We start from the raw sequence: 27971 nt of genomic DNA, 5'->3' as shown, positions 1-27971 counted from the left end.
TAAATAACATATGTTCCTGTATGATGGAATTCAGTTGAAATTAAAGCTTTATTTTTCCAATAAATCATTTTTGAGAAGCTAGGAAATGCCTTAAATTTAGAATTCCTTTAACATTGTGTATTTATTGTACAATTCATACACAAATTACAATACCTTGAAATGCCTTTAGCTATCAATACAATCAATAGTGTGCAAATCTGTACCCTCGTATCAAACCTTTTAAGAAATAATCACTTCCGTGCTAGAGTACAGAGCACGAAACAGCAATTTCATATCCTCTCATGCTATTTACACTAATTCACATTCAAACAGACTTTTGAAATCCACTACCACCTACAAGTAACTTCTTGAGCGTCTTCCTTTTCAAGTATTCATCTAAATGTATTACTGAAGTATGAAATATTGCTACTACTGAACTATATTTCAGTGATCACATCCTTTTACAGTACTTTCTTACAAGGCACACATTACAGTACCTACAGCACATTAGGGTGCACTAGAGGAGCTTAATTTAAAAAGTGTATCAAATATAAAGTTTATATTTTCACTTTTTAAATATACAGTTTTTGCTTTAGTTAGTGATGTAAATGTGTGTAACAATGTTGTAGTTAACAACCTGTCTGCATTATTTTAGGGTTCATCTACACAGTAACACTATTTCAAAATAACTAACATTATTTCAAAATAACGTAGTCCACGACTACATAACAGGCAGTTATTTTGAAATAATGTTGAAATACTGTCAATCTGGAAGATTTCTTACTCAGACTCCTGTAACCCTCATTGTATGAGGAGTCAGGGAAGTCAGAGGAAGAGTGCTCTATTTTGAACTAAGTGCTGTGTAGATGCTTCCAATTTTGAAATAAGCTATGCAATTGACATAGCTCAATTTGCATAGCTTATTTCAAGTTAAACTCTGCTGTATAGATGTACCCTTCATGAGTACATGTAAGCCCAAATCAAAGAATCAGCATTCAAAAAATAAGTTCATTTTTTTACTATTTCAAAAAAATAAACCCAACCTGAGAATTTAGTGATTTCAGATGCTTGATTGTGTCAAATATAAAATAACCTTTTAAAATTAAGTTATTTTTAATATCTTGAATGCTGGGTAGAAAGGAATATAAATTAAAATAGTTTGCGGTTAGAAATGTTACTATTTTAATAGGGATCAATAAAAACTTGTAATTCCAGCCCAGGTACTCATAGCATTTAGACCCCCCCTCTATGACAGAGTTTTAGCTTGAAACTGAGGCTTATTATGTATGGCAAATTCAACTACAATTTAATATAAGAATTTGTTGCCATTTTTATTCAATGGAGCATCTGCATGTAAGTGTATATATACAACTCTAAGTGTCAGTTCAATTTGTTAATTGCAAAAAAGAACAATTAAATTGATTCAAAGTGTCATTTTATGTATGACAGAATGCAAAGCTTGTACCTTGTGCACTTGCATGTTATTTTTTTTTAATAGAGAAAAACTTATTTTGCTGCAAAAACACACACAAGTAGGTAGTGTTTTTACTGCTTTTTTCAGATTTTCAGAGCTGTACATTTGATTTGAAGCAAAATGAAGCTATTATTAAAGCAGAAGTTTCTCCTTGCTACAAAAAAGGCATATTGCACTTGTAGAAATTAAGTACAGCACCAATTTAGCTTATCACTTTTTTTTTTTTAAAGAAGTATGCATAATGTTGTAACTTTGAAAACTCAGGAAAAATGAAGCAAAAGCATCAAGACTAAACAAAACCATGACAGATACTATACGAAGCCTTTCAGTAAAGTGACGAGGAGTCCTGTGGCACCTTATAGACTAACAGATTTATTGGAGCATAAGCTTTCATAGGCAAAGACCCACTTCATCAGATGCATGTGAGTTCTTTTCACATATGCTTAGTGCGCAAGACAATTTTTGATTGTCACGCAACAACAACAAAAAAGCTATGGAAATATATTGTTTTAACCTTTGGGTCTGTGTGGAAAGCTATTTAGTACAGCTTTGTTTTCTATGCAATTTTAGAATATCAGATAAAATAGCCTTCTAAAAAGTATACTGTGCTAGGAAAAAGGAAAGCACACACTCTGATAGGACTGGTTTCTGTGATCCCCAAGAATAGGTTACAAACAGTTTTCTATGCTAAACATTAACTCAATACATATAATTAATACATGGCAACAAATGACCAATGAGGGAAAGGGAAAAGATGCTTCTTAAATTTCAGATCTTCAGTTTAGTTATTGTGTAATCCTAACTCATGTTAGGAATCTTTATATCTGTGAGTCATCACACTGAACTGTGTGAACAAGGATTACTTATGAAGAAAAAGGATGCAAGGCAGGTCCTTCAGTAATAAAACACTGCATCTTCTATAATAAAGTTCCCCTGATAGTCTTCAAAAAGCTGGTACAGCAACACTCTTATGTTATAATTCAAATACTAATAAAAATATTCCAATAGCGCTTAATTTTGACAGAAAAGGCATTGTAAATGTAACCTTTACAAGCATTAAAGTGATCTAACAATTTAGATCATTTAATGAAGCTACATATTAAAAGTTAAGAATGCACCCAGAACTATTGGCTCATATATCCTGTGTTTTAAAGGAACAGTGTAGATTTAGGTTGCAGCAACCAAAGAGACATCTAAATGGCATGAAATATGGTTGAATCGGAAAAGCAAATGTTCATGATAATGAAACCTTCAAGCACTTTAATCAGTAGTCACCAATATCATGGTCTGTGAGGCTGGCCTGCTTCATCTACCATGTTGAGTATATAGCTAACAACATCATCTTCTGTAGGTGCATCTGACACTACCCAAGAATCATTTGTCCCAGTCACTTGTAGACGGCAAATAGGACAGTTCCTGTGGCGATCACTCCTGTTTAGAAAAAACAAATAGTTGGTTAAAAAAACCAAACAAATAACTCTGTGCACACTTCTGAGATGCAAATATTACATAGCATTTTGCTTTCACTGTCAGCCTTTGCCTATTCTGTACATTAAAGATTCTACACAAGTTATTTGGACCTGGTGACTACAAGCATAACTGAAAACCCAATCATTTGAATAGTGTCTTTGTATTCAAAGTTACACAATTCTGAATGCAACAATATTCTTAAATGATTAAAATAGTATAAAAGATTGTTTTAATGACTCTCAATTTCTCATGTTAATTTAAAAATTTTTCCAGCTCTAACCATATTGAGCCTGTTTTGGAATCTAGACATCAAACTTTATTTTGACTCATACTACTATAGAGATTATGCATCTGGAACCCAGTTAACAATTCTGTCAATCACTATTGTAGAAACTAACACATTCACACAGTAGAGATACCATGCTCTGCAATGCAAATAGGCATAAATTCCTAATAGCCCAAGGCAAGTAGAAAAGTCCGATTATACCTAGGGATCCAATTTTTCAGTAAGATTCATATTGCGCGAGTAGTGTTAAAGATCATGTCCTCATCAAGAGTTTGAAATAACCACAGAGAATTAAATGTAATAGACCAAAATTAGCCATAGAGTAAACGGCCAACTCCCATTATATTACTATGGAATGGGCCCAAGAAAAGCAGAGCTGAACTTGGCTCTCTGATTTTTCTCCATGATTCTAAAGACTAGCATGTTAATCAACAGCATGACCTCAGCTCTAACCTTTGAGCAAAGGAGGCGGCTTTATGGCAATTTGTTGCTGGTATCATGTCTCGTTTGATACTATATAGTAAAATAAAAGTTAGGCATACAGTTTAAAATACTATTTAGCAAAATTTCTCAATTTAAATGCCTAAAATTATCCTTTCTACAATGTTTATTCAAAAAAATTAATGGGCATTCCATTTTCCTTATGCTTGTAACACTCAGAAGATTGGACTTATTTTTAAAGAGAAACCGTGGGACTTCTGACCTGAACAGATCAAAAGGCCAGATTCAATGCATTTCTGCTTTTCCTCTCCTCGAACACTTCACGTGATGATCTACGACGTTTTACAAAAATAAAGAATAATATGGGCAGCACGCTACAAAAAGTTTAAGATATTTCTAGTTCTCTTGCATCAATTCAAAGTTAATAAATCCAGTTCCTCTAATTTTTAATTAACTTGCTTTAAATATAATTAGGCATTTATCATCAACTTTCACTGCTACTAGTGAATTCCCTGAATATTATAGAATATTTTTCATAACATTGCAATTGATGCTGATGTCACCTAAGGGGTAGATTAATCAATCTCTCCAAAATACTGCACTGCACTAGGGTGCTGAACAATGAGGGTTGCATTACAGAGAGAGTTTCCCTAGTGCCATGGTCACCAATGTGTTGATTGTGATCGACTGGTCGATCGGGGGGCCCGACCAGTCGATCATGAGGCGTTCGGGGCCCCTCCCATTTTCCCCCAGTCTTTTGCCGCAACACTTCTGCACCATCCACACATTGCAAATCTGTGTCCTGAGCCCATCAAGCTCCCAACCTCCCTGCCCTGAGCCCCTCACATACCCCAACCCAAAATCCTGCACCCTCACATCTACAAGCCTGTGGCTTGCTCAGTACCCCAACCCTCCACCTGACCCCAACACTCCTCAGCCTGGACCCTCCTCCCTAAGCCAGCATCCCTTCCTTCACCTCCTCCTGCATCCAAATTCCCTCCAAGAGCTTGCACCTCTCACTCCTTCCCACACCCAAATCCTTCATTCCCACCCCAGAGTCCGCATCTCCTGTCTCAACCCAGCGAGGGTACGACTAGACTGCAGGAGTTTTTTCTGGGGTACCAGAGGTATCTCAGAAAAACTCTTCTGTATCCAGGGATGTGTTTGTTCTTCCGCTTTTTTTAGCGGAAGAGCAAACACACTCTTTCAGCAACCTCTGTTCCCCCCATTCCGTGAGGAATAGGGGGGCTTCCGAAAGAAGGAGGTTTTTCTTGACATTTGGCCCAGTCTAGACAGGCCAAATGTTGGAAAATCCTGTTCCTACAGAAGAATCGGAAAAAAAAGCGGCAGTGTAGCCATACCTTGAGAGTGTATAAGGGTCAGGGATAGCAAGTGATAGAGAGGAGGAGAACAGAGAAGGCAGGGCTTCAAGGAAGTGGTGGAGTCTTGGGGGAAGGATGGGTAGATCTTGGCTTGTTCTGACATTTAAAAAGTAATCTTGGGCATAAAAAGCTTGAGACCACTGCCCTAGTGCATTAGTTATTAAGCCTTGGAGCTTTTTCTGGTTCAAGTTGTTAATCAAATGCTTGCAAATTCTGAAGTGACCCTTGCTTTGCTGCAATCCTGGAATTTGCTCAGGGTTCCTATATGTACATCACTCAAAATATATAAAAAGTGTTGTACCATTTATCAATGCACTTCTGACAAAAGCTGTGAGCACATGGAAGAATCAAATCAGCACGTCCATCCATGCAGATGCAACATTCCTCCTCCTCAGTCAGCTGTTTAACTCTGCAGTAGAAAAAAATTGTATTAGTCAGTGAAAACAAATTCAACACTATACTTCTACCTCAAAATATTCCTTCTCTGCACATACAGACTAGTCATATTCAATAGATATAAATGCTCAGATTAGTGATAAATAAGCAGAAGGAGCTTAAACAATTTCCAGTTAGTATTTTTTCTGTTTTGTGGGTGAGGTGATAAGATCATCATCCATTATGCAACAGGTCTACGGCAACATTTTTTGCCAAAAGTTATTGTCAAAAAATTAAAGGGAACTAGAGCTTCAACAGGATTACTTTTATTATTATTGTGCCATTTTACCTCTTTTGGTCTCACAAAGGATTATACTCATCACTTTCCATACTGACAATAGAAGTCTGCGTGTTGCATCTTTTGACCAAACAAGTGACATTAAGTTTTACAGTAAGGGCAGGGACAGATTCTGGTTTCAATGGCCAAAATGCCACTATAAAGCAGATACAGCTTTTAGATTAATTAAACTTTGACTTAAGGATAACATTTTGTTTACCATCTGGAATTGTTAACAGATATTTAAAGAAAGAATCCTGCCAACTAGTAGGATCACTGACAGAATGCCTTTTCCATAACACTGCAGCTGATGCTGATGTCAGAGAACAACAGTTTAAAGATTGCCCGGGGCTGGGGAGGGGCATAAATCAATCTGTATCTTCAAAATAAAGCACTAGGATGCTGGACAATGAAGGTAACATTATAGAGAGGGATTCCCCAGTGCATTATCTAGAGTAACTGTGCCCTGGTTTGTGACCATTTAGCAAAAATGAGAGACTAACTTGGATAGTCATTTGGTTAGACATTTTGTGAACTATTTTAATATAGTTACAGTTGGCATGCCAGCTAATGTAATGGCTAGCATTTTTTTTCTGGTCCTCAACAATTCTTTCAGGGCCAGGTATATGCCTGGAATTTCCTTTCCAAATGACTGATCATCTTATATTTGTAAAGAATGTCTTCATTATTGACAACAGCCAAAGAAAGCATTTGATTTCATTTAAAAAAATGACCATAGATCTTCTAAACAATATCCCCTCCAGAATATAGAATCATAGGACAAAGCCCTTGAAAACGCACACAGCTAATTTATAAATGAGCCAGAAAGTAGAGTACTGGATACAAATGACATGAGAAGATACAAGGTTAACTAGGTCACAAATAGAAAGCCTTAAATTTTAAGGATGATATAAGCATTCTCTTATTTTTCACTGATGTTAGAGAACAAAATTTACTTTCCCATTCAAAACACATTAGATGCAACACCAGTGTGGGAAACTGTTCAACTTAAAGAGCTTAAGATGAAATTAAAAATTAAGTAGATAATATCTGCTATTTTTATTCTGTGACTTGAGGAGCTAACAAACACCTGAAAGAATGTTAGCCAAGTGAGCATTTCACACACAAAAACAGATCACAAAGGTAGAACACTATTTGAAAGAGCTTCACTGTTTGTTTTTAGCATCTTTAGATATAGAATATAATATGATAAATTAGAAGATGCTATCTAAATTCACTCAAGCTTATTACAAATAGCATTTCAAACTCTTTACTTCCATTTGGTAGGCATATTGCCACAAGTAATTTATATCAAACATCTAATTTAAATGGACAGGAGTCCTGAGCTTTCCTTCTAAAAACATTTAAAAAAATATCAGAGGGGTAGCCGTGTTAGACGGGATCTGCAAAAGCAACAAGGAGTCCTGTAGTACCTTACAGACTAACAGACGTATTGGAGCATAAGCTTTCGTGGGAAAAGACCCACTTTGTCAGATACATGTCAATTTAAAACAATTTAAAAAATAGATTTATTTTTTCATATACTCCAGTCTTATCACTTCACAACTGAACACCAGCACAGTATATCAAGCTTCCAAAAAAGAGCCTCTTATGCCAGTTACACAAATGGGAACACATCAGTGTCCATCTGTCAGAGTGACTAAAAAAGCAGGAAAATATCTTTCCCAAATATGACAATATATTTGCTAGGCAGCGTTAGTGCATCAGTAAATCAGTACTGCCCAAAAACACAAGTCTGAGTGTTCCTAAGCAAAACAAACAGGAAATTAAACAAGAGAAAAAGTGTGGCTTGCAAAACTTTCCTATTCCAGTTTAGTTTATCACTTTTTGGAAGATGACATGAAATCCCTCCTGGACCCCAATTCCCCACACTGGGCTAAGCCTGGAGTCCCTCCCACACTCCAAACCCCCTAGCCTATCCTGGTGAAAGTGAGTGAGGATGGAGCAGGGGCAGTGCATTGAAGAAGGAGCAAGAAGGAAGTGGGGCAAAGATATTTGGGTTTGAGGTAGATCTTACTTTGCTCTTAAACTGAAAAAGTGATCTTGTGGTAAATCAGGATGGTCCCTTCTAATCCTAAGGTCTAAGTCTGACAAATATTTTCATATATCTTTAAAGCAGAGAAACAGATACTGTCCATCATTACATCCAAGTAACTCCAGTATTGCATGGCTCAGTGAACTGAGCTTCAGTGTTACTAAACGCTATCCTTCACAAAAGCATCCCACATGCTGTCATGTATAATCTTCATAATATTGACTTTATCATAGATTTAAAAATGTATTTTTCCTAGTAATGCTTTCTACAGCCACACCAAAAACCACAGAAGTTTTGCCATGAAAAATTATCTGCTTAAAACATTGAAGCAAACAGTGTACAACTCCAGAAGCTTCTTATCTAGTAGCCAGAACAACTATCACAGAATCCCAAAGCGCAAGCCATATGATTAAGTAGAATGTACTAAATTTAAGGAATGCAAACTACACTACAGGCAGTCCCCGGGTTACATGGATCCGACTTACATCGGATCCCTACTTACAAATGGGGTGAGGCAACCCCGCACTAGCTGCTTTCCCCCAGCAGACCAGGGAGACGCGAAGCTAGCGCCCCCCCCCCAGCAGACCAGGCAGACGCGGAGCGGCTTCTCAGCAGACACCTCAGCTTGAGAATAAAGGACTGAGGGAAGTGAGGTGTGGGAGAATAAAACTGAGCTCTGGAGAAATGTTTGGCTAGAGTTTCCCCTACAATATGTACCAGTTCCGACTTACATACAGATTCAACTTAAGAACAAACCTACAGTCCCTATCTTGTATGTAACCCGGGGACTGCCTGTAATGGAACCATACAATACCAACAGCTCAGAGAAAGGACCAAAATATCCCCATGCCAAGAAGTCAACAAGAGAATAAGGTAGTCTTTTCCAGGCACTGATATAGCTGCACTGGTGCAAGCCCAAGTGTAAATAGGCAAAGCCACTATTTATCCTATAGAAGGTTAATTTTTCTTGAAATCAGGTTACACTTCACTAACACAAAAGAAGTGCTTCCCTATCTACATCAGGATTTTCAGGTATCCCTGCCAGTGTTTGCTTTGGGAAAGTTCCTTGTTAACAGACAAAGTTCCAGCATCCCTGTTAAGTGGTATCTAGTGACTAAGCCTAAGCTTATCAGGTAGTAAAGTCACTACTCGACTAGTTGCTTCCCCCACCCCTTGCTGCCTCTATCAGGTGGTAGGGAGGAGCAGCACCATCTCTGCGGGGAGGGGAGAAGGCAGAGGTGCAGTAGGGGAAATGTTGCAAGTGCGGACCAGTCCCTGCTTGTGCTGGGACCCAAACCTGCTGCTCTTGCAACATTTCAAAGGCAGAGAGGCGCAGCAGTTGGGACCTGGCATGGAGCAGGGACTGCTTGAGTCCCCACTCGCTCTGGGTTCCCCACCTCACCTCTGCCTTTTAAATGTAGCAAAAGCCATGGGAAGCTCTTACTACATTTAAAAGGCAGAAGCACAGCAGGGATAATGCGCATCAACAGACTAATTGAGTAGTTGATGGAAATTCCATCGACGACTCAATTTAGCTGATTAATCAAAATTTAATATCCCTAGTGGTATCTAGGCAACATTTGTTCTCCCTTCTTAAAGCCAGAACAATGACTTTTTTTGAAAGTGCATGAGATAGTAAAATAATTTCCCATCTCATGCACTAGGAGGGTGGTTAAGCCCTGGAATGGCATTACTGAGAGAGGGAATGGAATCTCCATCCACAGAGGTTTTCAAGTCCCAGCTTGACAAACCCCTGGCTGGGCTGATTTAGTTGGGGTTTGTCCTGCTTTAGGCAGGGGGTTAGACTTGATGACCTCCTGAGGTCTCTTCCAACCCTATGATTCTATGAGGGGGTTTTTTCATACTAAATCAAGTTCTAGACAAATTTCTCCTAAATTGCTAAGCTACCACTTCTAAGTCAATTTTGAAACACTGTACTGTCTTTATTTGAAGTAATGTCCCTTTCTCTTACTCCCAAGAACTGGCATTTGCAGACTTTAAAGGTACTTAACAGGCTTAGTAACTTGTTTATAGCAAAGCTGGCAATCAGGAATTTTATAAATCATAGTTATTTCCTTGCCTGTTATTCAGAAACATGGCGTTATTTTACAGTGAATTATTCCATTTAGTAATCATTGTTTAAAACATCTCCCTACTTTACTTCAGCTTTCACATTTAACTTTAAAGGCAATACAAGCTTTACAATTAAAAAGAGTTATCAATAAGAACGTTTCAACATGAGGATAGGATGCAAGGATTCTTGCCACTACATTTACATGTTAACTATTTTGTAAATTTTAAACTAAAAGGTACTGCATGTGCTGATCTCAGTCTGTTGCTTTTCCTCCTACTTAATAAAGCAGCATGTCAACACCTATAAGCCAGTTCATATTTTTCCAGTCTTACAGGTTAAATTATGGTTAGAACTGATGACTTTCAAATGACAACAGATGGGTATTTCCACATGCCAAAATGTAAAAAGGGGAAAAGAAAATGTAAGTGGAACAAAAGCATTGTCTGTGTAAACAAACATTACTGAAAACAGTTTTGTAGACACAGCTGATTTCATTTCCTTCTGTTTCCTCACTCAGAAGATGCGACATATACTAGATTAATATTAAATATTCATTAAAAAGGCTTTCCAAACCTATTGGCTACGTCTACACTGGCCCCAAATTCCGGAAAAGGCATGCAAAGCAGGTAAGTCAGAATAGGGAAATCCGCGGGGGATTTAAATATCCCCCGCGGATTTAAATAAACACGTCCGCCGCTTTTTTTCCGGCTTGGGGGAAAGCCGGAAAAAAGCATCTAGACTGGCGCGATCCTCCGGAATGAAGCCCTTTTCCGGAGGATCTCTTATAAGAGATCCTCCGGAAAAGGGCTTCATTCCGGAGGATCGCGCCAGTCTAGATGCTTTTTTCCGGCTTTCCCCCAAGCCGGAAAAAAAGCGGAGGACGTGTTTATTTAAATCCGCGGGGGATATTTAAATCCCCCGCGGATTTCCCTATTCTGACTTACCTGCTTTGCATGCCTTTTCCGGAATTTGGGGCCAGTGTAGACGTAGCCATTGTGTACATGTACCATGGTAATTCAGAGTCCACTACATGGATTACAAGGATTTTCCAAAAATGGTGTGGTGTGGCATCCTCGCTGTTTGGCAGACAAAATCTGCTCTACCCACATTTATCAGTAAAATTTCAGGGTGTTGGATGGTAACAGTTCAGATTAAATATGATTTTGGAGGGTGTATATAACACACACATACACACACACACAAATATATATATATTGAACTACCTTCCCATCCATAAGCTGGCCTGGCAAGATGACAGAGATGATAGACTTGCAGCAGTCCCTTCAGAGGCACTGCTCTGTGCAAGAACTCCTGCTGCTTGACTTGTGATGTCTTTATAAAGCTGCATAAACTGATATAAGTTCATAATTCTTGAAGCTTCTACAATGCCACTTGTTTTGTTTATCTAAAGATAAAAGTTTATAAATAGATTTGTATTACGTAACAAATATGTACTTTATCTGCCATAATTTCTGAACATAGGTAGGCAAATATGATGAAATGCACTGGAAAATACAAGATTAAGTGTGAAATTTACACCAGACTAGACTAAGATACCATTAAAAGGGTTTATATCTAAAAACTTGAAGCATAAAAAAAATCTTGGACAGAAATCAATTGTTTCATTTTTAGGGCTTAGTTTAGGCTAGCCAGTATCTACGTTATACAATATAACGTATCATAACTACAATGATGGTTCTCTTGATGAAAGTCATCATGAAAATCTTGTTCTTCCTCTCACCACTCTCTATATATAAGCTAAAATTTTTTAAAAATAGCTTTATTAAAATTGTTAGCTCCAGAGAATAGTCTTGTGAGCTAGGCTAAATTAAGGAATTCAAGAGCTTTATTAAGATTCTGGATAGTGTCACAAGCTAAAGTATAAAAGAATTAAAAAACCCTAAGAATTATAAAGCATTACAAAATACGCACCATCAAGCGAGCTATATAAAAAAGCAGAACATGTAGTCTTTAAAGATACTTAAAATAATAGATTTTTATGGTCAACACAAGCTATAAGCTTTCAATCAGTGATTCCCATTTCAAAGCAAATAGCTTCTGGATGAACTAAGAACTGTTGCTCAGACTGAAGCCTGGGAACCTCAAGGGGCTCTTTATAATGTGTCCTGAAGCTCTTTGCAGCTCATGATATTAAAACACTGTGATTTAAATATTAAGCTATGTTATTATAACCAATGAGAGAGGGAGGGTCTCTCTCTCTCTCTCCAGATAATTAACACACACACACACACACACACACACACACACACACACACACACACACACACACACACACTGTTTTTTTGTTAACAAAAAAAAAAGTGCCGGTACTAGGGTTGCCAGATGGTTTCAAAAAAAATTCGGTAAAAATTTGAGGGGGGAAAAAAAGTTCCAGGGAGAACCAGGGAGATCGGGACCAAAATGTGGTCGCGGCCCCTTTAATTGCCACGTGTCCCAAGCGGGCTTCCATCGGGTACAGCGCAAGTGCTCCCAGGGCTGGCTGGGGGCTGTGCCGGGGGATAGCGGCAAGTGCTCCCAAAAAAAGGTGACAGTACTCACAAAAAAAGCAGAGAGAGAGAGAGAGAGAGAGAGAGAGAAAGCGCTTGTGTAGAATGCAGAATGCAATTAAAAACTTCTGCCTTATTTTAATTTGCAGAAATTCAATTTCTAGTCATTTGAATGTGTTATGCTTTTGGTTGCTAGATTAAATAGCCTTCCAATACCAGAATCTCTTCCTCAAGTAGTTTTGTATAAGCCACAATAAAGTCATCTCTTAACTGTCTCTATGATCAGATACATGGATTAGGTTCTTAAAGATCTTACTGTAAACTGGATTTTTAATAACTCAAATTATTTTTGTAATGTTTTCCTAAATCCTGATCAATTCTTCCAATGTCTTTAAGCACCGACAGAAGAACTGGACACAATATACAAATAACAGTCCCGCTAATGCAATATACAATGGTAATTCCACTCCCTAATCCTACTTGATATTCCCCTGGAGTAGATTAGCCCTTTTAGACTCACACCAACAAGCTGATCATTCATCATTGCCTTTTAATTTTTTTCTGAGTCATCTCTACCCAGGATAAAAGAGAAGGAAGTGTGTTACCTACATTTTTTGTTCCTACATGTACAATCTTGCATTTGACTATATTAAGATTGCATTGTTTGTGCCCTGTTTATCAGAGGAGCAAAAAATCACTATGTGTAACTGACCTGTCATTTATTTACCACTCCTCCAATTTATCTGACATATGCAAACTTTAAGATTAATTATTTTATTTTTCTTGCCAAATCACTGATCAATATTACACCAAGAACAGATCACTGCAGGATCCTCACTACAAAACACCTTGCTTCAGTAATACCTCCAGCAGCAAGAACAGTTACATTCATTTAACAGTTGCTATACTGATTTAGTATATTATTACCTTTTGAATTTCAATGTCAACTTCCAGTTTTGTGGGATGAATATCAACTGCAAAACTAACAAGTCAATATTCCAAAATAGCCCTATTTGCTTTCTTAGGACAAAGCATCGAACAAGTGAGTTCACTGAGTTTCAGTATGGCACAGAGCAGTCTCACAAGAAAAAAAATTAAATTGAAGTCATACACATTTATTGCTGCACATGTGACTGTAGCTGTAAATTATATATTTTTAACAGTGTCAAGGAAACCCCTATGTTGTTCCTAAAATTAACTGCTAGCTTAACTGTCACAATGAAGTTTGATCCTGTAAGATGTAGTCATAGTTGAACTGCTACAGTCATGTGACTGTCTAATAAAAGTGATTTACCTGAATGGTTCAGCTTGCAGAATCAGGCCTAAGGTAATACCATTAAAGGTCAATTTTTTTTAAATCACTTTAAGAGTGTAGGAATTAAATTACTCAGTGGGTTGACAATGAGTGTCCTTTACTAAAATGCAACTTCTGTCAAGCTTGGGACTATAAAACTAAACTAATTTATTTTTCAGTTTGTTTCATTTTCTGTTTCTTATACATTAGAAAGATGTTCCAATGACAGGATTGCAGATACTTTAAAATCAGTCATGGAAAGATCACTGTTGATACTGACATTTTAGGCCTAACTGTTAGGTATTCCTAACATCATAGGAATACCTCAAAATATTTTTCAAATATATAGTACTGAACAATGAGATTTTTACTGAAAACCTAATTGTTCTCAGTTACCAAAAGATTAAAAAATCCTGAGTTAAAGATTCTGATAATTTTACCTTAGTACAGAGAATCCGAACCACCATCTTCCAAAGAGCAGTGGAATCAGAACCTGGCTGCACTTCAAACAGCAGATGTTTGTCCTGGCCAGAAGCCAACTTTGTGGTGCTGAAATAGAGTCACATTAATGCGACATTATGTATTAGGCAGTGCTTGGTGAATCATTTTTAAAAGGAAATTTGGAGACTGGCATCATTTACCCACCTGCTTTTAAACCTGAACAGCAATTATATCAATGCCCCAGAAATCAACAGGGCTTCCTATCTGCTTAAAATTACTCTTGGGGCATATTTACAGACTAAGGATGCTAAAATGGGTTTATTTTTGTAAACATGTAACTGCTGAAATGTTCAGCAGTTGCAAGTTTACATGGGGGGGAGGGGATGAGTGAGGAAGATGGCTCCCCATGAGCACTGGCTCCCAATCCCTCCACCCTGTACTTATCAGAGGCAACATTATGGAGGCAGGTGGCTCCCTGCATGTGCCAGCTACCGCAGAGCTGCTTACTTTCTCTTCCAACCCATGCTGCTGCCTGACACTTGAAGGGAGTGAGCTTGAAAGCTGACTCCCCATGTGTACTAGCTCCTACCTGCCTCCACTCCTCCGCGCTGCCGCTGCTGTATCAAAAGCAGCAGCATGGGGGATGTAGGTGGCTCTGTGGGAGCAGATGCTTGTGCCTGTTGCCAGCCCCCACCCTTGCACTGCAGCACTGGGGGAAGGAGAGCTACATTGATACCCCACAAGCACCAGTTCCGGCCTCCCCCTGCTGCTGTCTCTGATATAGGCAGGGGGGCTGCGTATAACCATGCACGTGTTCACAATCCTACTAAGGACCATAATGAGTTATGTAATTGCTAAGGATTATATACACACACTTAAATATAAATAAATGAAACATCAATAGATAATCCTCCAATTTGAGACTAATAGTAAAAAACTTGAATCTTTAAATATTTAAAGACTTGCTTTAAAGCACACTTTTAAATTGTCTATGTTTAAGAAAATTATTTAAAAGACAAATGAGGACTAATGTGATATTAATAGATTTGGCTGATTCAATAAAAATAATTTAAATCTTTGTGTGGGCTTGGAGAATTTAAGGATATATATTTGAAAGTTTAATAGGCTTATTCATAATCTAAGATATTATTCTGTACATAGTTTCTGTCCAACATGATAATGGGAAAGAATAAAGGACATGCAGCCTTACACATCATTAAGTTCAGCTACTCTCCCCAGAAACTCTTCATAAGTCAGAAAGCCACTTTCTCGAACCAAAGATGCATGTTTTACTAATTTTTCTGGCAACTTGCTAATAACAGTGTGTGTGTGGTTTGAAATCTGTTGACCCATGATGAAGTTCTTCGGCTCAATGTTCAAGCAGAAAGGAGGCTTCAGTCATTTGTGGTGTTTCTGCTAAATACATTTTTAAAAGTTATATTAAAGGCAATAGTCACAGCTCCCTTTTGTCCCTTTCCTTTTAAGCACAGCAACCTACATACTAAGGAGTTTAGAAAAGTCACCCATTGATTACTATAGACACAGCCTTATACATTCATAATGTAACACAGGAACAAAACATAACACTTCTGTGGGTGTTAAGTTTTAAACTAGCAACTTATGAAAAGGCTTCTTGTGTTCATAAATTTTAAGAAATTGTTCCCGTTATATACAGAATTAGCACATTTACCAGGTCCTTAAGCGAGGCTCAGGGCAGAAAGATGTAGGAGGTGCAGGAGTCAGGGTTATAGAATCAGAGTGCTGGAAGAGACCTTAGGAAGTCATCAAGTCCAGCCCCCTGCCCAAGGCAGGACCAATCCCAACTAAATCAACCCTGCCAGGGCTTTGTCAAGCGGAGACTTAAAAATCTCTAGGGATGGAGATTACACCACCTCCCTAGGCAACCCATTCCAGTACTTCACCACCCTTCTAGTGAAATAGTTTTTCCTAATGTCCAACCTAGACCTCTCCCACTGTAACTTGAGACCACTGCTCCTTGTTCTGCCATCTGTCACTACTGTGAACAGCCTCTCTCCATCTTCTTTGGAACCTCCCTTCAGGAAATTGAACGCTGCTATCAAATCCCCCCTCACTCTTCTCTTCTGCAGACTAAACAAACCCAAATCCCTCAGTCTCTCCTCATAGGTCATGCACTCCGGCCCCCTAATAATTTTGGTTGCCCTCTGCTGGGCCCTCTCCAATGCATCCACATCCTTTCTGTACTGGGGGGGGGGGTCAGAACCGGACACAGTACTCCAGGTGTGGCCTCACCAGCGCTGAATAAAGGGGAATAATCACTTCTCTAGATCTGCTGGCAATGCTCCTCCTAATGTACCCTAAGATGCCATTAGCCTTCTTGGCTACAAGGGCACACTGTAGACTCATATCCAGCTTCTCATCCACTGTAATCCCCAGGTTCTTTTCTGCCAAACTACTACCTAGCCATTCAGTCCCCAGCCTGTAACAATGCTTGGGATTCTTCCATCCCAAGTGCAGGACTCTACACTTGTCCTTGTTGAAACTCATCAGATTTCTTGTGGCCCAATCCTCTAATCTGTCTAGGTCACTCTGGACCCTATCCGTGCCCTCCAGCATATCTACCTCTCCCCCTAGCTTAGTGTCATCTGTATACTTGCTGATGGTGCAATCCTCCCTTCATCTGGGTCATTAATAAAAATGTTGAACAAAACCGGTTCTAGAACAGATCCTTGGGGTACTCCGCTAGAAACCGTCTGCCAACCTGACATCGAGCCATTGACCACTGACCCTTGGGTTGAGGGGATAAAGGGATTCTGGGTGGGGAACTTTGTATGTTTGTGTGTGGTATGGGGGGGGAGGGGGAGGGACCCAAGAAGACCTAAGCTGCCTCCTACCGCCTTTTAAATTGCAGAGCTAGGTTTTGGTCCCAGCACAAGCCAGGACTGAGCTGGCTGTCTTCCCCTATAGACTAACAGATTAAAATTCTGTCAACTACCTGATTAGTAAAATAACCTAATTTAAATCCCTAATTCCAACTACATACAATTTTGAAGATAGTTGAAATGTGTTAGTTGAGAAAAGTACATTTTCTTTTCAGAGGTCTACTATGAGATATGCAGGTATATTATGCATTAAGGTAACAAAAATTTTAAATTAATTGTAAAATTCAGGCCAAGTTCTATTCTCAGGTTCTGTGAATTCTCCCCAAGAATTTTCACTAATATAACCTCCATTTCTCACATATAAATCTTTCCCTGCCTCCTCTATTCATTGTGTTTCCTTGTAAACCTGTTTAAATTATGAATCCTTGGGGCTGCTGCATCTCAATAGGGCTGCACAAATGGCAAAGATATGCCAATCTATTAGCATCTAATATCACAACAAAACAGTTTGGAAATTAAAGAGCTGGCATATGTGCAAAAAGTTGCCTTTTGAAACTGATTGCTTTTATATTTTCTGCATAAAGACAAAAGAACATAATCCACATTTGGTTAGAAAAATTTCAGCTGAAGAAGTTAACATATTGACTTAACAATGGTAAATTGCTTTTGAAACTACAGAACTTGGAGTGTTTCATAAGATAATTTAAAGGCCACGCTAAGACCACAAGTAATTTTCAAACTAGTCAATTTTACAACCAAGTTAAGCCATCCAGAAAATAAGGGTTTATAATGTAATTGCTGAAAGACCAAAATTATGGAGAATAGATTACTTAATAGGTATTTTCCCTCTTCAGTTACTCTGAAATTATATAGCTATGACAAGTAACAGCGTAATCAAGTCTAAGGCTTTGTCTATCAGCAGCACTTGAAAGCAGCAGTCTGGTCAAGGCGAGAGCACCGAAACAGAGCTCTCACAACACTCTAGGGCTTTGTCGACACTGCAGACAAAGTGGAAGAAATCTTTCCGTGGAAGAAATCTTGCGCAAAAGTGCATCCATACCTCAAAAGCACATCGCAAAAGCAATGTGCTTTTACTCAAGAAAGCGTCCACGCTGCATGGACACCCTTCCGCAAGAAAGTTCTGATGGCTTTTTGTGATAGGCTCTTTTTGCACAAGAAACCCCTGCTGAACTCTTGCGCAAAAAGGAGTTATGCTTTGTAGAAGGAGGTATACCTACACCGCAAAAAGCCGTCTGTTCTGTTGACTGACTGGAGACTTTCTTGTGCAAAAATGCGCTTGAGATGTGGCTGCTCCACTGGTTTTTGTGCAAAAATGTCTGTTTTTGCACAAAAACCCTGTAGTGTAGACATAGCCTAGGTCAGGGCCACTCAACTTTAGAAGCTCTGGGGGCCACAATGATACTCACAGCACATGCTGAGGGCCGCAACTTAAGCGTGGTTGCGTATATGCAAATAGCTTCTTTCACAGTGATGGGCATAAATACAAAAATTAAGGCAAGACTACACAACATACAGGCCCCATTTAAGTCAGTTCTGCTGATATTAATAAAATGCAATAATTACCCAATTTCCACCCATATGACAGCACTTTTCATGAACAATGACAGTCCAGGAATTTAATTACTAAATCACATATCAACAGAGGTCCATTATATTGCCTTTTTTGTTTTGGCTGTTGAGCCCCACATAAACCTAAACTATGTAGCCCATGGGCCATGTGTTGAGTAGCCCTGCTCTAGGTATAAGCCACCACCACAAGGGGAGTAGCTAACAGTGCCAAGAGCATGGCTCCCTGCATTGTAACTGTCCACACTGGTGCTTTACAGGGCTGTGACTTGTTGCACTTGGGTGAAGAGGGTTCTGAGCAAGAAAGTTACAGCACAGTAACTTGCCAGTATAGACAAGCCCTAAACCTATATCCTTGACTTTGCATTCCTGTTTTAAACACCCGTATTTTCTATTTGAACGGTCTGCATCAGTCACTATACAATTTAGCCCTAACACGACATTATTCAGCACTCAAGTCACGCAGGCACATCTATTCCGCTCTCCGGTTACTGACTGGAGAGTGCAAGACGAACGACCGCCGCACTTTCCGCTCTGGCACACCCAGACCTGCCCGGCCATGTTTACTGTGAGTTTGCGGTGCAAACCACGGACTGTCACGCACAAGCACCATCACGTCGCTGTGCTGCTACTGCGGCTCTGCACGCTTGTCAGAGCGCTGCCCTGCCGCGCGCGGGCGCTGCCCAGGCCTAGCCGGTACGCCTCGAAGGCACGTCTGCAGCTCGTGCCACCACGCGGCCTGCGCCCCAGTGACGTCCGACCGCGGGACCAGAGCGGCTCTCCTGGCAGCCCAAGCGGCGGGTGAGCGCCCGAGCGAGGCGCGTACCCGCTGGGGGCTAATCTGAGGTTGTAGAACTCGCGGAAGTGGCCCCCACTGACCGCTACCCGGACGCCGCCACGAGCGGCTGCCAGGACGAACGGCCCGAGGCGGGGAGGAGTTCGGTCCCCGTAGCCTTTTATCCGGGCCAGCCCGCCGCGTCCGGCCCTAGCGGCGGCCTCACCACAATCGCCCGGCATCCTGTCCCCGCCGGCGGGTTGGGGGGGAAGGGCTCCCCAACATCCAACCGCCAGAAATGGAACCCGGCGGCGCGCCTCGCTGACGTATTACGCGCCTTAGCAGCGGTTGCTAGGAGACCGAGAGGAAACCGCCCTTTGCCCCGCCCCCTTCTCGCCCCGCCCCTCACCTGGAGAGGAGAGGCCCCGGGCTAGTGGTGCGGTTGTCACGTGCCAGGCCTGCTCAGAGGCGGGCCCGTGGGGGCTGCACAGCAGGGGGTGTGAGGGTGACGGAAGGTGGCTCGCCTGCTCGGAGACGCTGCCGCGGCCTTTGGCCAGAGCAGGGCACGCACGGAGCGGGAGGCCTGGCGGGGCTTCTCTATCTCCGGCTTGTGCGCCCCTGCGGAGGGGCTGGGGAGAGGGATGTGGCTGGAGGGCTCTGGCATTAAAGAAGGTGGGGCTGGATGCTTTCTTCAGCACGTGCCTCACTTTGCCCTGCTTCCTGCTGTCTTGTCCCCGGCCTGCTGTACCTGTGGCATAGCATAGCTCACCTTCACCACGCCTCAGTGACACCCCCTTCAAGCCATGCTTGTAATCTGCCCCACATCATGGCTGGCAGCAGAGAAGGGATAAAGAAAGTTACTGATTGGTATGGCTCATGTGGGCTATAATTTGTTCCTCCCTATCCAAATAGTCAGGATTTCATGATGTAACATACTATTTCCTTTTCATCCTAATACTGTGAATTCCAGACCTGTGGCTTTTTTTAAGGGTTATGTAAAAAGGAAATGTCTTTCCAAAACATGGATTTCTGTATACCAGCTTCTGAGGCAGTTCTGATGTATAGGCAGTACCCCCTCTGTGTTCTGGCTGTTTAGTGCCACCCCACTGATGAATTTTGGTCATAAAGCTATTTTGGCTAGCTGTGTGAGGGTAGACAGAGTGAAGGGACATCCTCTGATAGAGAGAACAAAGAGGCTTGCTCCTATAAGATCCTTGAAATAAGGATTGTGGCTGAAGCAAGAATCGTGACTCCCTAGGTGCTGTAGTGGTTCCTTAGAACCATTTTCAACCAGTGTATTTAAGATTAAGTTTGTGGTCACCCTTGGGGAAGATTAGAAGTCACATTGAAACTCAGTGCTGAGCTAAATTGTGTCATCTTCAGCCATTGCAGAAGATCTGGGCCTGAATGTTGGTCATGTGTGGAAGATACTAAAAGATAACTCACACCAGGGATTAATTTTTACTATGAGAGAAAGAACAGTTACAGCAGGAAATTCCAGGTGTAAAGACATTATAGAGAATCCTACAACTTGCATTGTCATAGTCCGGAAAGCTTTCACAGCTAGTGTTCTTTACTTAACGGAGTTGCTCCACCCACTATAATAAATGCCATTAAAATTATAGAAAAGAAGACCCTGTATTCCAAATAAGATTTGGCTTAGACATGTAAAGTAATGCGTATTTCCTGCAGACAGTACACACACTTCCCTCCCTCTTTCTATAAGGTCAGCAAACATCTGGAGCCTAAGTATGGGAATCCAACCCATGTTACTTTTGAATGAATAATACAAATTATCTGTTGGATTGAACCAGTCATTCTTGTAGAAAGCTCAAGTTCACTGTTATTTCTGAGACTTCTGGAGATGGTGATTAACAAGGAGCAGTATGCAATGACTGAGCTTGACCATCTTCAGTTAGATAATAAAGTTCTGAGCCTGTGTTTGGGTTCAAAAAGTCAGGCACTGGATTAAGACCTAACCAGAAGTTCCTTAATCAGCCTACAATGGATGTAAAACCATCTGTTCCTTTCATCAGAAACTGTGGACCAGGTCTTTATTTCCCATCTAACTGTATTCGAGAGCTCAGGGGGAATAGGAAGAGAGCCGGTCATTTCTGTCAGAGTGTTCAAAGGCTGCAATTCTGCTTGACCTTTATATGGGATGCAGAAGGATGGTAAAAGTCTCTTTGGCTTTGTCTACACTGCAAGATTTTTGCGCAAGAAGCTTTTTGCGAAAGAGACCTTCCACAAAAACTTCTTGCGCAAAAGCGCATCCAGATTTCAAAAGCGATGTGCTTTTGCGCAAGAAAGCATGCACACTGCATGGATTCTCTTGTGCAATGGCCATCAGAACACCTGTGCTTTTCCTGATAACCTCTTTTTGCGCAAGAAACCCCTGTGGAACGTCCACACCTGCTTTTTTGCACAAGAGCTGTAGCGCAAAAAGGAGTTATTCCTTGTGGGGAGAGGAATAACTCTACTCTGTCCTGTTGATTTACTGGGTTTTGGAGGGTTTTTTTTGCCAAAAATGCACTTGAGGTGTGGACATTCCCATCAGTTTGTGCGCAAAAACAGCTGTTAGTGTAGACATAGCCTTTGTTCCTATCCTGCCACAGCAGATTTGTATATCAGCCAGGCAGAATCTTGTGTCAGGAGTTTAGGATTTGGCCCAAGGTTCTATTCTGTAGGGCTTTGTCTACACTGCAGGGTTTTTGCGCAAGAAGCCTTTTGTGCAAGAGTTCTTGCACAAAAGCTTCTTGCGCAAAAGCATGTCCACACCTCAAAGCACATCACTTTTGAGATATGCTTTTGCACAAGAGAGAGTCCACACTATTGGATGCTCTCCTGCATATATAGCCACTCAGAACCAGTTCTAGCCAGGCTAGAGGTCAACAGCCACTCTTGAGTGCTGTTGCCGGAGCCCTCCACAGATGCATGCTTAAAAGGGACCTCCCTGGACAACCACTTCTCTGTCTTTGCTTCCTGCTTGCTAGCCCCTTTAGCAAAGCTAAGCTTCAGCAGTGCCTGCTGTGTCTGCTCTGTACTTTTTTGGTGACCACACAGCTTTTGCCTATTGTGCCCTGTGCTATGGAGCAGGAGCTGCCCCATGGCATGCGGCAGACCCTAGGTCCATGCTGCACTACCTGCAGTGCCTGCCTCAAACAGCGGTCCTCTTCCAGCTGGAGGTGGACCCCAAGATATTGATCAGCCTCTGTCTGACTGCGGGTGCTCCACTCCAGCTGCCCCAGCCCACCATACCCAGAAGATTCTGGAGGCTGGAAACCAGCTCAGACTAGTGGGAACAGCTGGTTCTGGAGCAGTGGGATGACCGGTAATGGGTCCAGAACTTCTGCATGTGGAAGACCACCTTCCAGGAGCCTACTCCTGGCTCACCCCTGCCAGGAGTCTGGCTCACCCCGGCCCTCCAATGATGCAACACCCACCTGTGGCCCATCATCCCACTCCAGAAGTGAGTCGCCATCTCCCTCTGGAACCTGGCCACATTACTGCTTGGTGGCACCACCAGTTTGGAGTGGGGAAGTCCACCATTGGGGACATCCTGATGCAGGTAAGGAGATCACAGGCTACAGCCGCTTCACAGGTGGGGGAAGGGTGCTGTATAAGGGAGACTGTCAAGGCTGATTCCCCACTCTGGCACGATGAATGCAGAAGTGGGAGCCCACATAAGCAACCCCAAAACCTGATCTCTACAGGCGTTGGTACAAAAACTTCCCCCAAAATCCTAATACCCAGATTTTGGGGAATCCATTGCCACCATCAAGTGCTTTTGAACCCACAAACAGAGGTGGACACTTGAAATCAACCTCAGGGCACCCCAAGCTCTTTTCTTTAAAGAGATTGAAAAAGAGAAGAGAAAATACAAATTGCAATCTGTGATTGCTGTCCCCTCACCAGAGGCATGCAGATCCCACAGACTGATTTTCCAGGACACAGAAATGAACCAATACTAGGTTAATTAAAAAAAAAGAAAGAACTTTTATTATTAAAACAATAGTACCATTGCAAGCATAATGACTAGATGGGAAAAGTCACCAATTAATATACTCATGGGGGACCCCCACAGGCTCAGGGGGGTAATTCCCTTTTTGTAATTCCTTAATTACAAAAGAGAGGAAAACCCATTTCTAACAGCACAGACATCAGATCCAAATTCCCCAAACCAGAAAACAATACAACCTGATGGATTTATCTAGACTTTACCCTACTTACACATTATGAAGAGTCTTTTTCTTGGAGAGAAACATGTCTTCTGTCTCCCTCAGTACCTAGAGAGCAAAACTGGCTCAGACACAAAGAGGGAAAACCCCAAAATTCCTTTGTCTCAGTTTGAAATCCCTATCTGCATTTCTATTGGCTGAGCAGAGACCTGGCTAGGTACAGGGATATAGTTAACCCCTTAGTCCCCAGGCTGCTGGCCATCCCTCATGGTCATGACAGAGACCCTCAGGACAGGGGGGCTGGGGACTGTACATGGTGGACTGGAGGTGGGGGGAAAGCCCTGGCCCCGGGTTCTGGTGCCTTCTTGGCCTCACACTGGCTTGGGGAGGGGGAAGAGGGGTGGCGTGCATGGGCTCACAGGGGGGTTCCTCTAGAATGGGGGGGGGCCCACATCCCACTGGGAGCACACAACCCCTCTCTCATTCTCTGTATTGTGTGTTTCTCTCCTTCTGAAAGTCATCTGGGCCATCAACTCTCTCCTGCTCTGCAGAGTCATCAGCATCCACGACCTGGAGGGCACCATGGGGCCATTTTACAAACATTTATGTGGGGTGGTCAGGCAGGGCTCACAATGCCCAAGTATTTAGGAACTCAAGCCTGTGCACCCAGCTGGAAGTGGGCACCTTTTTTCCCCAACAGGAGTTTCTGGTGGGCAACCAGACTATGCCAGTGTGCATAGTGGGAGATGCAGCATACCCACTAATGCCCTGGCTAATGCGCCCCTACACCGGACAGCTGGATCACACCAAAGACATTTTTAACGCCCACCTCAACAGAGCCTGCCTCCAGGTGAAGTGCGCCTTCGGGTGTCTGAAGGGATGGTTCTGCTGCCTCCTCACCCACCTGGATGTTGGGGAGCACAATATCCCCAAGGTGGCGGCAGCCTGCTGTGTGCTCCACAACCTAGTGGAGTGCAAGGGAGAGGCCTTTCTCCGGGGGTGGGTGGCAGAGGCCACTCACGAGGGCTATGGCCATGGCTTTGAGAAGCTCTGGAAAGCTACAACTCGCCAGGCCCATCAGGCTGGGTGCACATACGGGAGGCCTTCAGGGAGAGGTTCTCTCAGGAACCACAGTGACTTTCCCAAGGGCTTCCATAACAGGGGCTTCACCCTTCCCCCTCACACCTGCTTGGTTTTCAAACAAAATGACTAATTATTTATTAAATAGAAACGAGGGTGGGCAGGGGGAGGGGAGCTGTCTGAACTGGGAGGGGGGATCAGTGAACTGGGAGGGGGATCAGTATTGGGAGGAGTGTTGGAGCAGTTTGCTGAGCATCCTTGGGTGTGGGGACGTCATTGGGCTTGGGCGTGTCTGGGGACCGCAATGGGGTGGGCTGAAGGGGCAGCTGGAGAGGGGCCAGGATTGGTGGGGGGCAGGAGGAGGGGCCATAAGAGGGGCCATAAGCATGATTGGGGGAGGAGGCATGGCCATGGGGAAGGGAGATAGCAGAGGCATGGCATGGGGAGGGAGGAGAGGCATGGCAGAGTGGGCAGACAGGTGGACCATGGGTATAGGTGACGGGGCAGGAGGGTGCAAGGGAGGAGCAGTGGCAGCAGGTGGCTGTTCCCCATGTGGGACAGGATGCCGCGCATGGTGTCGCAGCGCGCCATGAGGTTACTCCACACCTGCTGCCACCACTCAAGGTCGGCATTCAGCCTGCGTGATAAGGTGGCATGGATGTTGTGCATAAGCTCCTCCCCAGGCTTGGCTGCGGTGGCATGGCATGGCCTGGCCCTCTGTCCTGACTGGTCTGGCTGTGGAGAACACACAAGAGGGAGGGGCTGTTAGTCCTCCCTGCACACATGTTCCCTTGGCTGTGCCCTCCTCTGTGAGCAGTGACCGCAATAGTCTGCAGCCTGCAGGAGGGGGATGTCCTGGGTGCAAGGCCATGTGTGGCCTGTACAGCACACCCTGTGTCCCAGGGTCCCCAAGGTGGCCAGAGGACTGCACACACACACTGTGGCAAAGTGTAGCCAGACACAAAAACCCCATCTTGTTTTTCCACGAGCCCCATTTTGTTCCCCCCCCCCCAGAGAGCAAGAGAAAGGCAGTCAGCCTTTGATGCCCTGGGAACACAGGTTTGCTGCCTGTCCCTGACTCTACCATAAACAGAAACCAGACAGTAAATGGGCTAGCTGACGACCCGGGGCCTCCCGTCGCCCTGATGGCTAGTACCAGTAATTGACACGCCTGCACTGTCCCAGGAGAAGAATCTTCGCCCATCACATACCAGAGGTGCCCATTGTCTGCATTTTTCCCAGGTGTAAATTATGCTTTGCACCCTTCGTGGGAAACTTGGCATTCAAAGCCATTTTTCCTAATTGGCCACTTGAGACCAGGAAGAAGCCTACATGACCCAAGGGGTATAAAAGAGGTTCAGCAGCCCACCCGATTTGAGCTCCAATCATCTATACCTGCTGGCAGGTATTGATTGTCTCCCGAGGTCTGTGGGACGCCCAACCTCGCCCTACTTCTTCCCAAGGGATTGAGAGAAAGACGCTGGCCACGCCAAGTCTGGAACGCAGGGGTGAGAATATATACCTGCTATGTGTCTATTTTGCATGCATTTAATAAGAGCTCAGAGAACCAAAAAGGTTTCATGGTACCTGTAAGTGACTTATTAGTGTAATTTCTGTCCTGTCCTTTGTAGTGTCTGTGTTATCTGTAACACAGTAGTAGCATTTAACAACTAAGTTTACCCTGTAACAATAAAATAGTAACTGTTTAAGCTTTAACCTGACTCCTTCAGTTGCTGTAACAGAACCAAGCACAATTTAAAAGAACTTCAGCCGGTCATAAGGGACTTACTGCCCTGACCGTCGGCTGACACAAAGCAGGCAAGGGAAGTGTGTGGCCAGAGTGGGATTCCCTGATGAGTGGCAGCCTGCCCTTCCCTGGGGGGTGCACACACAGCTGCGGCTCGCTGTGGTGTGTGTGTGACTAGCTGCTTCCTTGCATGTGTAGGCATGCCCGTGTGCTATGTGCAGCACTCCAGAGCATGTCTGGGGTCGTGCCTGTGCCTTTGCGGCTAGTCTGCTTACAGCTGGCTGTGCTTCCCACCTCCCTGGGGGCAGGACTCATGTGGCCAGGCATGAGGCTGGCAGCAGGCTCCCAGGCATGTTGAGGTGCTGGCTGCTGTGGCTGTGTGCCGCACCCTCCCACTGCACATGGTTGCACGTGCCCAGACTGCAGCAGCATGTGCTGGCCGACCACCTCACGCGACACTGTGCCCCCTGCCTCCTGTGTGGCCACCTCCTCCACCCTGTGCGCATGCCAACATACCTGAAGATCCCTCCCAAGCCTCCTCAGAGGCCTGAAAGATGGCCAGGCTGGCAGGGACTGGCTCCAGGGACAGGGTGACGGTCCTGCTATCCTAGTCATCCTCCTCTTCCTCTGTTGGGGGCTGGACCTGCCCGTCTGTCTCCTCCGGGTCGGGGACAGGGTCTTCTCCAGCCCAGAGTCCACCATAATGGAGGGGGAAGAAGGTTCTCCTCCCCCCCCCCCCCGGATGTGGTGGAGCTCTTTGTAGTAGGGGTAGGTGTGGGGTACTGCCCCTGAGCACCCCCACCACTCTGTTGCCCTTACATATACCTGACGGAGCTCCTTCAACTTTGCCTGGACCTGTTGCATGGTCCAGGCAGGGTGACCTCTCTCCATCAGGGACGAGGCCATGTGGGAATAGATGGTGGCATTGTGCCTTTTTGCCTGAAGTTCCTGGAGCGACTTCTCCCTTCAAGGAGGTTCACTATTTCTGCCAATGACCAGGCTGGTATATGGCGCTTGCTGCCCCTGGGGGATGGGGGGGGGGGGGGTCCTGGGAGCCCTGTGGCTACTCCCTGGCAGGGCCAGGGGTGTCTCAGGCACCTGCTTCCTCAGCCATTTGTGCTGACAGAGAGCCACACGGCAAAGCAGCTGATTGTGGGCAAGCTTTCTGTCACAATGGCTGTGCAAGGTGCCTGTCCCTTTAAGAGGAGCCAGCAGACAGGATCAAGAGAGTTGTGATTGCCTGCTATGGAGCATCCAAGAGGCCACCTGTGTTTTTTCCTGGAGGCCAGTTCTTGTCCAAAAACCCCTCTGGAGTGTCTACACTTGCCTTTTTGTGCAAGAACTCTTGCACAAAATGGAGTTATTCCTCGTGGGGAGAGGAATAACTCTACACCAAAAAGCCTTCTCTTCTGCCAATTTACTTGTACAAAAACGCGTGTGAAGTGTGGACGCTCTGCTGGTTTTTGCACAAAAACCTTGTAGTGTAGACATAGCCTAGTTGTTCTTAGAATACCAGCAGTAGCAATATTATTTAACAATGGATAAAGGGAAGAGTACAGTAAGGATTTTATCCTTTTTTCATAACTTGGATTTTTTTCTCACCTGTTTCAGTAATTAATTTCTTATG

The 27971-nt window shown here is 43.2% G+C and overlaps 2 protein-coding genes across 6 annotated transcripts; one reads left to right on the top strand and one right to left on the bottom strand.

Moving 5' to 3' along the window:
* Positions 1 to 29: 29 nt before the first annotated feature.
* Positions 30 to 19704, bottom strand: RNF141 (ring finger protein 141). Of its 5 annotated transcripts, none has more exons than XM_006113850.4 (6): positions 19566 to 19704; positions 15327 to 15532; positions 14116 to 14224; positions 11098 to 11279; positions 5334 to 5441; positions 30 to 2884 (listed from the first exon to the last, which is right to left on the bottom strand). In XM_006113850.4, exons 2-6 carry the CDS (start codon positions 15467 to 15469, stop codon positions 2734 to 2736), a joined length of 693 nt encoding a protein of 230 aa, XP_006113912.1. In that variant the 5' UTR covers positions 15470 to 15532; positions 19566 to 19704; the 3' UTR covers positions 30 to 2733. The 5 variants fall into 5 exon arrangements, with proteins under 5 accessions (XP_006113912.1, XP_006113913.1, XP_075784059.1 ...); XM_006113851.4 differs by having other exon boundaries at positions 15327 to 15529; positions 19566 to 19694; XM_075927944.1 differs by lacking the exon at positions 19566 to 19704 and adding an exon at positions 19391 to 19502 and having other exon boundaries at positions 15327 to 15529.
* Positions 19659 to 27971, top strand: LOC142829202 (uncharacterized). The gene is made up of 2 exons (XM_075927941.1): positions 19659 to 22907; positions 24035 to 27971. Exons 1-2 carry the CDS (start codon positions 22674 to 22676, stop codon positions 24728 to 24730), a joined length of 930 nt encoding a protein of 309 aa, XP_075784056.1. The 5' UTR covers positions 19659 to 22673; the 3' UTR covers positions 24731 to 27971.

This window comes from Pelodiscus sinensis, chromosome 4, assembly GCF_049634645.1.
Source record: "Pelodiscus sinensis isolate JC-2024 chromosome 4, ASM4963464v1, whole genome shotgun sequence".
Taxonomy (NCBI): domain Eukaryota; kingdom Metazoa; phylum Chordata; order Testudines; family Trionychidae; genus Pelodiscus; species Pelodiscus sinensis.
Note: the sequence above shows the minus strand (reverse complement) of the source record. Positions and strands in the feature narration are given on the sequence as shown.

Excerpts from the sequence above, each read along its gene's own strand:
- RNF141 (XM_075927942.1), bottom strand. The coding sequence starts at position 14,953 with ATGGTCCTTAGTAGGATTGTGAACACGTGCATGGTTATACGCAGCCCC. Across the intron at positions 14,225-14,705 it reads GCGCGGAGGAGTGGAGGCAG|CACCACAAAGTTGGCTTCTG; the intron begins GTAGGAGCTAGT and ends ACTCTATTTCAG. Across the intron at positions 5,442-11,097 it reads GCCAGCTTATGGATGGGAAG|AGTTAAACAGCTGACTGAGG; the intron begins GTAGTTCAATAT and ends TTTCTACTGCAG.
- LOC142829202 (XM_075927941.1), top strand. The coding sequence starts at position 22,674 with ATGGGTCCAGAACTTCTGCATGTGGAAGACCACCTTCCAGGAGCCTAC. Across the intron at positions 22,908-24,034 it reads TTGGGGACATCCTGATGCAG|TCATCTGGGCCATCAACTCT; the intron begins GTAAGGAGATCA and ends TCCTTCTGAAAG.